At 37.2% G+C, this 14,343-nt stretch overlaps 1 protein-coding gene across 1 annotated transcript; it reads right to left on the bottom strand.

Annotated features, from left to right (window-relative positions):
• Positions 1-3,585: 3,585 nt before the first annotated feature.
• endou2 (endonuclease, polyU-specific 2) lies at positions 3,586-13,303 on the bottom strand. Its single transcript, XM_067376801.1, has 6 exons — positions 13,202-13,303; positions 12,573-12,678; positions 9,702-9,823; positions 9,380-9,492; positions 7,964-8,117; positions 3,586-3,837 (listed from the first exon to the last, which is right to left on the bottom strand). Exons 1-6 carry the CDS (start codon positions 13,301-13,303, stop codon positions 3,586-3,588), a joined length of 849 nt encoding a protein of 282 aa, XP_067232902.1.
• Between the last annotated feature and the right edge of the window lie 1,040 nt (positions 13,304-14,343).

Genomic DNA, 14,343 nt, shown 5'->3' with positions numbered 1-14,343 from the left:
ACGTGGGCACGATTGACTATTTCGTTCCCTTGGTTTACTAAAACATGCGCACGATTGACTATTTCGTTCCCTCGGTTAGCTGAAACGTACGCACGATTGACTATTTCGTTCCCTCGGTTTACTAAAACATGCGTGATTTACCATTTAGTAAAAATAGTAAATCGTGCGCACGTTTTAGTACATTGTGCGCACGATTAAGTAAATCGAGGGAACAAATTAGTAAGTTGTGCTAACGATTTAATTTTTCTTCTTGCATGTCATGTGCGGGGCTCCGCACATTTGCGTCATCTGAGGCAGTGGCAAAATCGTACGAAGCTGGTATGAGTGGCTTTATTCCATGCCGTAGTCTCTGCCAATTTCAAAACATCTCTCTGTTATATTGTCATTTTCTGCTCATCCGCCCTTTGCAACAACACAACCTTGTTTCTACAGCGACTTTTAGCCTGTTTGTTTCCTATAACAACGTCTGACGTTTAGGTTTTATGCAACATGAGAAAGTCACATAAACCACTTAAAATCCGATCAGAGCAGTCAGAGGCTACGTTCAGAATGTTGGTCCAAATCCGATTTTTGTGCATATTCTATTGAAATCCGATCCGATTTAGCAAGTGTGAATGGCCAAGCACATAAAAATGCAATTTTTATAAATCCATTTCGAACTACATTCATAAGTGGTTTGAAATCCTATGCAAACCGCATTTTTGGAAACCCATGCTCTGGCGAGCATAAAATGACAATATAATGGAGACGTGTTTTGAAACCAGCAGAGACAACAGCATGGAATAAAGCCGCTCATACCAGCCTACTTTGTTTCAGGCTCTGCCTCAGAAGAGTAGTAGTCCAGCGCAGCGGATACACATTGTCATGTTGTAAATAATGAGAAACATTAGAACATGTGATGATAATCTGTGATATAAATTAAGACAATAAATACATTAATACAGTGGTTTCAAACCCGGTCCTCCACTGCTCTGCACATTTAAATTATCTGACACACTCTCATCCAATGAGCTGATGATCTGAATCAGGTGTTTTAATTATGGGAGACAATTGCTGCGTTCCAATTACTAATACTATGCCCTAAAATGTAGTGTTTTTGTGAAGATAAAGTACATACTTTCGAGTGTGTAACAGAAGAGTAGACACGCTTTGGGATATAGCCTACTACTTCATCATAATTGCGCCTTTAACAGACACTCTGTTGCGTAATTATGTAAATCCAGTCACCATTTAAACTGCCCTGTCAATTAACGTGTCACACATTCAAATCCTCCACATTCAATTTAATTTCCTACCGTTTCAGGGGGAAATGTAGTTGCACGTTGATCTGCCGGTCGTGGGATATCTTTTCGTGAGGTTAGATACTGATTATTAAACCCCTTTATCCAAACCCAATCTTTAGTCTCGCACATCCATCATGTTTGTAGTTTTTTAACACTTTTTATTCGTGTTTGTAGTTCTAATCGTATCCTTGCCCAATGTGCAATGGGTAGTGGGTAATATTAGACGTTAGAGTGTGCAGGGATCTGCACTTCGGGTTCCAAACAGGAAAAATAGACCATCCCTACAATTTGGGATGCACTAATTCAAATAATTTCTAATATAGTTTAGGACAGATAATTTGGATGCAGTAATGACATACAAAATGTGTAGAGCAGTGGGTCCCAAGGACCTGGGTTGAAAATCACTGCATTAATAGATCATGATCCACACTCCTTACCATGGCAGTAATGCGTGTTACATGCCATTCGCATCAAAAATTCAGATAAAGGATTTTATCCTTTATCCTATTTTTTTTCCTTTATTGTGTAAATACATTTCAGTAGCATCTTTGTCATATTAATGTATTGTCAGTATCATAAGTGACATTTACAAATTTCAAAAATTCATCAATTCTGTCATTATTGTGAAAAAGAACGACTCATTTTTAGTGACTGACATGCCCCTTTTTGTGCAGTCGGTCAAAAATGCCTGATTCATTTCTTTTGTTCATGAACCAGTGCAATTGGGTCACAGTTATAGTCAAGATAATGACATTGCTACACACAACTCTAAGCTCTTTTCGACTGCTGAAAGAGCCAACAGTGGACACGTGAGCATCAGAACTGGACCACGGAGCAATGGAAGAAGGTGGCCTGGTCTGATGAATCATGTTTTCTTCTACCTCACGTGGATGGCCGGGTGCGTGTGCGTCTCTTACCTGGGGAACACATGGCACCAGGATGCACTATGGGAAGAAGGCAAGCCGGTGGAGGCAGTGTGATGCTTTGGGCAATGTTCTGCTGGGAAACCTTGGGTCCTGCCATCCATGTGGATGTTACTTTGACAGGTACCACCTACCTAAGCATTGTTGCAGACCATGTACACCCTTTCATGGAAACAGTATTCCCTGGTGTCTGTGGCCTCTTTCAGCAGGATAATGATCAAGCAAAAATGGTTCAGGAATGGTTTGAGGAGCACAACAATGAGTTTGAGGTGTTGACTTGGCCTCCAGATTCCCCAGATCTCAATCCAATCGAGCATCTGTGGGATGTGCTGAACAAACAAGTCCGATCCATGGAGGATCCACCTCACAACTTACAGGACTTAAAGGATCTGCTGCTAACATCTTGGTGCAGATACCACAGCACACCTTCAGGGGTCTAGAGGAGTCCATGCCTAGACGGGTCAGGGCGGTTTTGGCCGCAAAATGTGGATCAACACAATATTAGGAAGAGGGTCATAATGTTATGCATGATCGATGTATTACAGTGCTATTATATTTTGTGCAGGGAATAACCTTATTTTGTTGTAAATAAAAAATCTTGACAATGTCACTGGTAAAATCTATATTACCCAAATATGTAATATTTGTGGCATTCCGCCATGTTTCACACTAAAGAAAATCCCAATCTTCCCACTTGTATTTACAAATTTGTGGTGGCATTCATGTGAGTTCAACTTGGAATTATAATCGTTGCCACATGACTTGAATGCACCAATAGAACCTTGTAAAAATAGATACGTTCCCCACTGCTCATACTTTACCAGGGTTAACAATTAATCCTGGATATTCATAATCTGACGTTTCACACTGTACATTCCTAAACACTGTGTTAATGTTCTTGTTTGCATAAATGCACTGTCAAAAAATGTATAAATACAGTTTAAATACCAGCTTGTCTCACGCTTTTGCATCAGTGGGGGAAAAAATGTTGCCATGTAAATCGTCCTTGGCTGTTTTACAAAATGCAGTTTCCATGACTGTACAAAGCACGTATTAAGAGGCATGTGCTGTTCAATTTGTTATTGGGTTTCTGTTGCTAAGCAATAAGCCTTAACATTCACAACACATTGTTTACATTTTACACGTTTGGCACCACAATGCGGGGGGTCTAACAATGATTTACAATGGTGGGTTAAGCACATTATAAACAGCCCTTCAGAATTCATGTAGCCAAGATTCATTTATGTAGACCTGAAAATGTTAGACACTGCAAACAAGGTGATGGCATTGATGGTTTATTGTTTTTGAGATTAAAACATAAAATCAATACTCATACCCTGCCCACAATGAATTCATTTCCTATGAATTACTTTGTATGGTTATACATTCAGGTATTTCACAAGGACAGGATAGGTAGTGCCTATGTGCTTCTGGTTGTAGTGGTGACAGACTATCTCCACCTCGTAGACGCTGAAGGACACTTTCACTCGCTCGTTCGGGGACGTGAGAAAACACAGTGTGTACAGGGAAAACTCAAACTCCGGGCTCACACCAACAAAGATGCTTCCTTTGGGTTTAATGCCATTCTTCCAACTGAACTGGAGAGCCAACATGTGTTTATTCTCATCCGGCTGGGAACGAGACAGAATGTAAAAATATGCAAAATAGAAGAAAAAGAAATGATGAATTTATGCATTAAAAAGAGATTCATGTAATTAGACAGACAGAGTAACTGATTCATTAGTTGATAAGTTTTCTGATTTCAGCTAGTTAGTATATCAAGCCTTAATGAAGAAGTAGTTTCAACTTTAATTAAAAGTGCTGTAATTGATGTTAACCTATCTACTGTAGAACACTTCTGTAGAAGTTCTACGTGCCCCTCATTCTACAACCCATCTACTTTAGAGTAACCATTATATTTTTATAACCATTATATTTAAAGTAGAAGATTCAACTATATTCATGGCGATAACGTCAATAATACCAAACCTCACTGGTGCTTGCATGATGTGACACCAAAGGTGGAGCATGTGTACGGCTGGGCAAGGCTTACCCAAAAATGAAAATTATCCCATGATTTACACACCCTCAAGGTGTATATGACTTATTTTTCTAAAATATCCACATATAATATCCAAACTTTAACTATAATAACTAGCTTCAGGCAGATCACCAATACGCATCAATTTACGTTGGAAGAGTGACACTCTGACGGCACGTAGGATGTAGTAGTATCGTAAGCTTAGATGTCTCTTGTGGTTCAAACAAATAGGGCTGTGCAACAAACTCAAGCTCCTCTTCTGTTGTATCGAAATCCTCTGACATTTCTCTTTAAAAATTCTCGTTTTAGACTTCTAATTCAGGATTGGTGTTTTGTTTTGCTAGTTATATAGTTTTAAATATGGATATTTTTCATACAAAATCCCATCGCTTCATTTCAGAAGGCCTTTATTAACCCCCTGGAGCCGTGTGGATTACTTACATGATGGATGAATGCGCTTTTTTGGGCTTTGAAATCATGCCCCCTTTCGCTACCATTATAAAGCTTGGAAGAGCCAGGATATTTTTTAATATATCTTTGATTGTGTTCGTCTGAAATAAGACTAGCCACCTAGTCTTATATAGACGAGTGTTTTGTCGAAATAAGACAAAACACTCGTCTAGCCACCTAGGTTGGCTTGAGGTTGAGTAAATCATCGGATAATTGGGTAAACTATCCCTTTAAGGCCTCAATATATATATCTATATATTCTATATATCCTAATTATTGTTAATATGTAATTCATTTTCCAGGAGCTCATTGCTTCTAGCTTGAGTTAAACTGCTAACATTGATTGTAAATTAATTGCCTAAATTATTACATTATTTGCTAACTGCATTCTTTAAAATGTAATGTTGACATGCATTCTCTGTAAAGCTGCTTTGAAGCGATTTGTATCGTGAAAATCGCTATACAAATAAATGTGAATTGAATGGAATTTAATTGAATAGTGAAGTTCTTTTTTCGTTCTTCGCTTAGGGGTAAACCAAAGTTCAAAATATGTGACAAGCGATATACTGTTAACGAACATCTGACAGCGCCCACTGCTGACAGCAGCGTTTAGATGAATGTATAAATATGTGTTGCATGCTTTCCTCTCCGTAACAAAATAAAAACAACAAAATTGAGAATTTTTTTTAATAAAGCTTAAGAAATGCATCTGATCAAAACAAAATGGATATGTTTGTTTGCACACGCTCTGCAATTCGGCACTCTAGTAATGTCACGTTTATTTATATAACACTTTTTACAACAGATAGCTTAAATCAAGCAGCTTTACTGTATTAAACATAAAAAACAGCGTCAGTGTCCTGTTTCATCAAAAGTACAACTTGATTTTCTACTATAAAGCAACTCTCCAACGTGTTCATTTTTCACTCGCGAAAGTCTGACTTCGATGGACTGAACAGGAGAAATGAGCTGGAAAACATTTCTGTGAAAGAAGGCGGAGCCTCTGCGCACACCTCCTGTTACATAATCGCCACAGACCAATGGTAGTACAAAGGTGTTTACTAGCCCTGGAAAGTTCACTCTGGCAAGCTGTTTAATTTTGGACTGATTTTGTTCAAAATGACGTCACATCAGTTTGTACTTCGATTTCGCATTAAGTATATCAGGCCTTTAGCCTGACCCTGTCCACATACTTAAAGGGTTAGTTCACCCAAAAATTAAAATTCTGTCATTAATTACTCACCCTCATGCCGTTCCACACCTGTAAGACCTTTGTTCATCTTCAGAACACAAATTAAGATATTTTTGATAAAATCCATTGGCTCAGTGAGGCCTGCATCGCCAGCAATAACACTCACTTTTTCAATGCCTGTTTAAAACAGTTCATGTGACTTCAGTCATTTAACCTTATTATTATTACGCGACGAGAATACTTCATATGTGCCAAAAATAACAAAATAATGACTTTATTCAACAATATCTAGTGATGGGCGATTTCAAAACACTGCTTTGTGAAGCTTCGAAGCTTTATGAATCTTTTGTTTCGAATCAGTGGTTCATAGCACAAGAATCACATGATTTCAGTAAACAAGGCTTCGTTACGTCATAGGTGTTTTGAAACTTCAATGGTTCAGGTGACTTTGGCATTTTGATACATGTTCCGAACCACTGATTCAAAACAAAAGATTCTTAAAGCTTTATGAAGCAGTGTTTTGAAATCGCCCATCACTAGATATTGTTGAATAAAGTCACTATTTTGTTATTTTTGGCACATATGAAGTATTCTTGTCGCTTTATAATATTAAGGTTGAACGACTGTAGTCACATGAACTGATTTAAATATGTCTTTAGTAGCTTTCTGCATCTGAAAAAGGGAGTGTTATTGCTGGCGATGCAGGCCTCACTGAGCCATCGGATTTCATCAAAAATATCTTAATTTGTGTTCTGAAGATGAATGAAGGTCTTACGGGTGTGGAATGGCAAGAGGGTGAGTAATAAATGACATAATTTTCATTTTTGGTGGAACTAACCCTTTAAGATTAGTGTGGGATTTTCTCACTCAAACCACTGCCTGCTGCTGCTTCTGATTACTTTTAGAAATAAAAGCTGCTCATAACTGCTGGTCTAGGATCATTTTTCTCTGTAATAATAGCATATTGGTGAAACAGATTTGGCAAGTGATCCAGTGCATATCCGTGTTTGAACTCTAAAGAACGTCAAAGGTTTCTTTTGACAATGTGTTTTTGCAGCCTTGAACAGTGTATCAAATCACAGACATGAAATGCATGCAATTGCCAAGGTGTTTAAGCTAGAAGTGTTTAAGTTAGAGGTGTTTAAGTTAGAAACCGCTTTAAACGCATGTGTTTTTGTTCAGTGCTGAGTTCTGCACGCTTGCAAATCCTCTCATTGTAACAAACAAAGTGAAGATATTATGTAAATAGGCGATTCATTGTGCAGTCGGCTTCATTGATTATAACAGAACTTTGTGAGATTGCGATGAACTAAGTTACAGCTTTTTAGTGATTATAAAGGGAGCACTCTGCCGTACCCACATAAATCCCACATACAGTTTGCTTGCTTTTCTGTAAAAATTAACAGTGGTTTGTGAACGTAATGCTTAAAAGGGGAAGCAAATCTCCATAGCCTTACCCTGGAGTTGGTTCACCCTCTGCCTATATGTGACACCAATGAGGTTTGATGTTTTTGCCCTGTCGCCCTATTCAGACCCTGTCCCAAATGGCACCCTAAGCACTCAAAGTCTCCTCCGAGTCCAGACTTTTATGATTTAAGGCCGCTTTGATCAGGAGTTCTCAACTCTGGCACTCGAGGATCACTTTCCTGCAGAGTTTAGCTCCAACCCTGATCAAACTCACCTGCCTATTTCTTTCTAATCATGAAGATCTTGATTATCTTGTTCAGATATGGTAATTAAGGTTGGAGCAAAACTCTGCAGGAAGGTGGATATCGAGGACCAGATTTGAGAACTTTTGGAAACTATTGATTATTACTCTATGAAGGTTATTGTATCTTCTTTTTTGTTATGCAAAAGAAAATCATACTACTTTGGAACGACATGGAGGTGAGTAAATAATGGCAGAATTTTCTTTATTTTGGGTTTTCCTTTAAAACTAAGTTATTACAACAGAATTTATTTATAACACAATTATAAACACCTTATTAATTTACTTTATCTGTTATTATTAGAACAGAATAAACTAAACGAATCCAAGTGGTATTTGTTCATTCTGGTGATATCACAAACATACCTGTGGTGAGTTAGCATTCACACTATATCCTTTGTAGTCAATGTGTCCTAGTTTCTCTTGTAAGTACAACTGAATCCAGTTATGAAAACCAATGACAGTATGGCCTCCTCTCGTCTCTCCTACAAAGACATGTTCAAAACCAGAAGAGTCCGGTCTTGTGTGGAGAGAGAAACAATCAAAACACAACCTTTAAAAATGACATTAAGTTACATAAATGAATATCAGCCTGTGATATAAACAATTTTTATCAATATTATTATCAAGCTGGGGATGTTCTTCTTTTAGCATACATATTTGTGACCCTGGACCACAAAACCAGTCATAAATCTCACAGGTATATTTGTATCAATAGCCAACAATACATTGTATGGCTCAAAATTATCAATTTTTCTTTTATGCCAAAAATCATTATAGTATAGGTTGTGTTCCATGAAGATATTTTGTAAATTTCCTACCGTAAATATATATATATATATATATATATATATAACTCCTCAGATTCCAGATTTTCAAATAGTTTTCTAATCTCGGCCATATTGTCCTAACCATACATCAAAGGAAAGCTTATTTATTCAGATTTCAGATGATGTATAAATCTGGTTTTGTGGTCCAGGGCCACATTTTAGAGAATATTTTGGTTATCTGTTTGTGTGAACAGGGACCGGATTCATTAAACATTCTTAAGAATAAAACTCATCTTAAAGTTGTGATGTATCAGAAATAGCAACAGATATTTTCTTCTGCACTGTGAGTGAAACAGATTATTGAAGAAGAAAAAATGGTTTTTGAAGCATCAACTTTTGGGCACCCATTCACTTGCATTATATGGACTCAAATATATTATTTTTTTTAAAAAAAATCTTAATTTGTTCTACCCATGAAAGTCACATAGATCTGGAACGACATGAGGGTTAATAAATGATGTGAGAATTTTATTGTATGGAAAATCCCTTTAAGACAAAATGTAAAGAGATAGTTCACCCAAAAATTATAATTCTGTCATCATTTTGTTGTTCCAAACTTGTATGTATTTCCTTCTGCTGAACACAAAAGAAGATATTTTGAGCCATTGACTTCCATAGTATTTTTTTCTCTGTACTATGGAAGTCAAAGTGGCCTATCAACTGTTTGGTTACTCATATTCTTAAATATGTCTTTTTTGTGTTCAGCAGAAGAAATAAACTCATACAGGTTTGTAACAACTTGAGGATGAATAAATGACAGAATTTTCATTTTTGTGTGAACTATTCCTTTAAGAATGAACATTCCTGAAAGGAATAATCTTAAATAAAGTTAGGATAACCTCCAAGTTGTTTGTGAACAATCCCTTTAACAAATTAAACTTTCTTAAGAATATTTTTGTGAATCTGGCCCCAGATAACCTCCGGCAAGCTGTTTTGAATCCTCTATACTTACTTACTGGATCCTCTCCTGGCGTACAGCTCAAACCAAATGTGATAGAGCTGCTTTTTGAAGCCTGTGGGATCCTCTGGAGAGAGATGCTTCTCCACGAGATATTTGTGGGCAATCTAATGTTAGCAAATATACAATTGTTGCAAATTACTATTCAGTACACTATCTTACAGAAGTTATAAGGTATAATCAACTTATTTCTCATTTTAGGTATATGGTACTTACAAGAAATAAATAATCTTAAAACTGTTTCTGTTATTTTAAAAAACAGAATACAGCTGAATTATTCCCGAGTAATGAATAACTTCCATGACCTATTTATTACCTTCATAGTGGGGGTCTTCATGATTGAATCCAGGAACTTGTGATTCTCCAGTTCTTCCTCTGGTGTGACAATCTCAGGTTCTCCTGTATCACTTTCATAGTTGTCCAGAAGTGAGATAAAAGCTAAAAAGACACAACATCATTACAAAGAGAAGATATTTCAGCTTCATCTCTTAATTAGTACCCAAACTTGTTTATTATTTCCAATCTAAGTCGAATGTTGTTATTTTATTGATCACTGCAGATTTTGAACTGTTTAAATTCAATAATTCGCTCTCTCTGTTTGTCAAGTTTGCTTTAGCTTTTATAAAAACAAATAACCCATAAAACATGATGATAGTCTTACATTTCTTTTGTTACTGATTCTCAAAGGTACACTATGGAATTCTGGTAGAATTGACGTACAGTGGGAGGTTATTATTTTTATTTATGTTTTCTTCTGTGTGGAGAAATCTGATGGTTTGAGATACTGTCCACGCTGACCCTCACATACGTGTAAAAAGTGAAGTATACTTTGGGCATCAGGGTACGTTTACATGACAATAATGTATTAAAAAGGGAAACGTTTTTCCTTTTGCTTTTTTCGCATACATGTGACAGCGTTGTCAAAATGATCCCTGCTCACACGATCCACGAAAACAATGTCAAAAACGACGTTGCTGATGTCACTTTGTTAAGAAACATCAAATGCCTATAGACTGAACATGTAATATGCACAGCATCACCGTTTTCACAAATTCATGTTTTTGTAGTTTACACAGAGACAATAATGGAACTAATTTCAATAGTATGCGTTTCAGACCCCCAAAACGCTGTTTTCATGTAAATTAACGGCCAAAACGCATAAAAAGTTTTAACCCATAAACCAGTATCTGCATTGGGGCTGGGCTGTATTAGTGCTGTTTCTACCTGGTATTAAGATGCGCTATGGTCGATCGGATCACAAGTAGACGATGGAGACACATTCAATGTGTTTTAATTAATCTCTTTTGTCCACTTTTAACCACTTCTGTCCTGATTTCTTCGAGGGGAGCGTCTAATGTATGGCTTTTTTCAGATCTTTCGATCTAATGGACAAAATAAGACACAATTTACATATGAACACACACAGAAACGACGGAAAAACACACAGAGAGCAGCTTTTGTTTCTGCTCTGACAGTCGCAAGACCACACCAAACCCTGATAGTGTGTGTTAGAAATCTGGAATGGTGAGCGAACATTGTGCTTGGTACATTTTATCATCATCAAACTAAACTTGGGTCTTCAGCAACAAAGTTTAAATCCCGTCTGGCTAGAGCGCTTCCTATAATGTTTACGCATTAGGTTGGTAGGGGGCTGACCGAATGTGTTTTCAGCTACCTCTGGAAGTGGTTGAAAGTGGACAAGCTCAAAACGTTTTTCACCTGTATTTAGCGTCCTCCACTTGTGATCCGATCAACCAAAACACATCTTAATACCAGCTATAAACAGGGCCTAGGCCTCAAGATCCACTTTCCTGCAGAGTTTAGCTCCAACTCTGATCAAACTCTGTCTGTGGCTTTTTAGTAATCCTGAAGACCTTGATTAGCTTATTGTAGTGAGTAGGACACAGGGATGCACTTCCGATTTGAATTTGCCCAGGATCTCGAGGGCCAGAGTTGCCCACCCCTGCTCTATATGGTTTTTACCTGATCTCAAATCAGTTTTAAAATGCATTTTTAATTACACATTTGTATAATAAAAAAGGGAAGGGTAGTAATTAATTGTCCTTAACTGACCTGATTATCCAGACCCTCCATAAAACACACAAAACAAGCCAATAACAAATGAATAAGACATATTATAAAGACACGTCATGTTTAATGGCCAGCAGGTGCCATCAGAGTGCTTCGAAACAGTGAATCATTTTGCAAAGCAATTGGTTCAGTTGAGTCATACTTTTCAAAAAGCTCAGCTTCTACCATCACTACCATCTTCTTTCATGTTAGTTTTCACTCCAGAGAGTGGCTCTTCAATGGCACAAAGTTCTTCTCTGATTTCACAAGGACACCCTGCTCACATCTATTCACCAGAGTATTCATCTCCAGCTCTCCTTAAAAATTAATAGGATGAGTTTGTTTTGTCACCAAAACTTGCTGCATATTTGTGGGTGGGGCAAGAACATGATTTTAAATCCATAATTCTGATGTACAGGTTTTGTTTTCTTAAAAGTTTAAAGGTAAAGTCTTCCACAGTGTATCTTTTGTCATGGACATTTTCAAAACAAAACCTTACTTAATACAAAACTAATCTGACTTCTCCTCAACAGACAATTCGGACAACCTCTGGTTGTCAATATAATATAATACTACAATATTTTGGGGTAATTCCCTTCCCAAATACTTACAATACAATCAAACACTTTGAGGTAATATCCCTTCCGAAGTATGGTGATGCCATCCCATTAAGAAGTTACTATCACTACCTCAAACCATACGTAAGCACTAAGTCTTTAGCATCTATACACTATCACAGCCCTGACACGGGATCATTAACTGTTGAGTTTTACAGCCTCAACCTGAGTGCGGGTCTAAAATCTTCCAACACTATCACTGTCCCTGCTGTGGACAATCCACAGAGACTCTCAGAACAGAAAGATGCATGTACATTTATACCTGGTGATCAGTTTGTAATGATCTAAGCTAATGAGTTGTACTGTTTTACACACGTTTTGGGTAAGTCTAGATTCTCTGATCATGTGATGTATATAAATATACATGGTCTTTGATCTGAGCATCCTTAATCTGCACATTCCATGTGAAAATACTCCCCTTGGACCCCTTCTGAGGCCACATAAAACATTTCCATCACACTTTAAATAAACAAAATCATACATATTAGCTGATTTCCTACCCAAGAAAGTCTCCTTTTTGAAAATGTTTTCATCAACAAAAGTGAACAAAGGCATCCCTGCTCCATCACTGCAATCATCACATCCTGCCAGATCACCCGCTTTGCCCTGTGAGATAAAGCAAAGTTTGAGGAACTTCCAAAAGCATTTTCACCTTTTTTTTTTTTTTTTTACATGCATGGCTGGCATAACCTTAGACAGGGAAATTATCACTGGGTAAACTTAAATTATTAAACTTAAATTATTATTATTATTATTATTATTATTATTAGGTAATAGCTGGTTAGTGTGTAACTCTGATTAAATCATATAACAAACACTATATCATTAACAATCCTAAGCATTCAAGTTTACGTTTTGCAGTCATGCCCAAAAGTGTCACTGTGAATGGTTTTCTAAGCACAGCACTAAATACAATGCTCATCTCAGTTTGTATGTGTTAAATAGGAGCATAGGCTCTCTCTGACCTTATGACCTTAAGTCAACAAACATAAAATAGAAAATGCATGTCACTTATTAGTGTCAATTGTAAAGGATGAAATGGAAAGCAGATGTCAAATATTACCTATATATATATTTTCTTATTTCTAGTGAACTTGTAAACTTCACACAGGAGAGATTTCAGAATTACCTGTAGAGATATGCGATAATCTATCCCAGGTCTCAGCCGATTGACGTCATTGTCCCAGAGCTCCTGGACCATAGCTGAAAGTTCTCGATCACCTTCAATCATCTTTTTCTTCTTTTTTAATTCCTAAGCATTCACTATAGGTGTTAAAATATACTTCAGGTGAAATTAATAGCTTTACTCAAAATACGGTGACTTAAAATTTCATTTAAAAAGACGATTTTGATATGAAAATAACCTTAAAATTTGGAAAGTGAACAATTATTTAAGTGACTGACATTAATTTAATAAAACATTTGTTGTAGTCGTATTATTTTTTTCAGAGTGCAATTTTTTAAAAACATTTCTAAACACCATATTCACCTGAAAACAATTCAATATATAAAAATATATGTATCCACTGACCTGATTCCTTCACCGATGTGGTTTAGTGGTAGATATGGATTGTCTTCTGGATAACAGTGAGGGCAGGTATGCCACAACAGCTTAGAGCAGTGGTGTTACTGCACATGGACTGGTTGGGTAAGATGCAGCAACCTTCCCACACCGTGACAGAGGGCCTATTCTAAAGGGTTAGCCAGTGTCAGCAACTCTAGCCAAAGGGATTAGAGCAGGTTGTGGTGCTATGAATGTGCCTCTACAGTGAGGGCAAGTGCTTTGTATTTGTTTTCGTGAGGTATTGTCTCTTTACCTGACACTGTGTACCTTCTTCTAAAGCCTGACCCAACCCCCAAAACACTCAGACTGGGCAGATATTTACTTACCTTGATTTCATATGAAAGCAACACAATTTCCAATGTAACTCTCCAATATATGCTACATATGTTACGTTTTATTTTTACTACATTCCACCTGAGGGCGCTACGGAGCCACCAGGGAGTATAAAAGCCAGCAAGGAAGTTCATCTGAACAGACTAGAAGCTGTGTACGAAATCGCCCCAATACACTTAAATAGGGCAATATTTGAAGGGACAGCCACTTTTAGTGTTGTTGTCACGTTCCCAGTCATTCCTGGACTACATTCCCATAATCCTCCCTGGCAATCACCTGCACTCACTCCACCAATCAGTAATCGCCACACCCAGCTGCAGCACATTACCTGGACTATTTAAGCCATTCACTTCCTCACACTCATTGCGAGGTCT

The sequence above is a fragment of the Chanodichthys erythropterus genome, chromosome 22 (assembly GCF_024489055.1).
Source record: "Chanodichthys erythropterus isolate Z2021 chromosome 22, ASM2448905v1, whole genome shotgun sequence".
Taxonomy (NCBI): domain Eukaryota; kingdom Metazoa; phylum Chordata; class Actinopteri; order Cypriniformes; family Xenocyprididae; genus Chanodichthys; species Chanodichthys erythropterus.
Note: the sequence above shows the minus strand (reverse complement) of the source record. Positions and strands in the feature narration are given on the sequence as shown.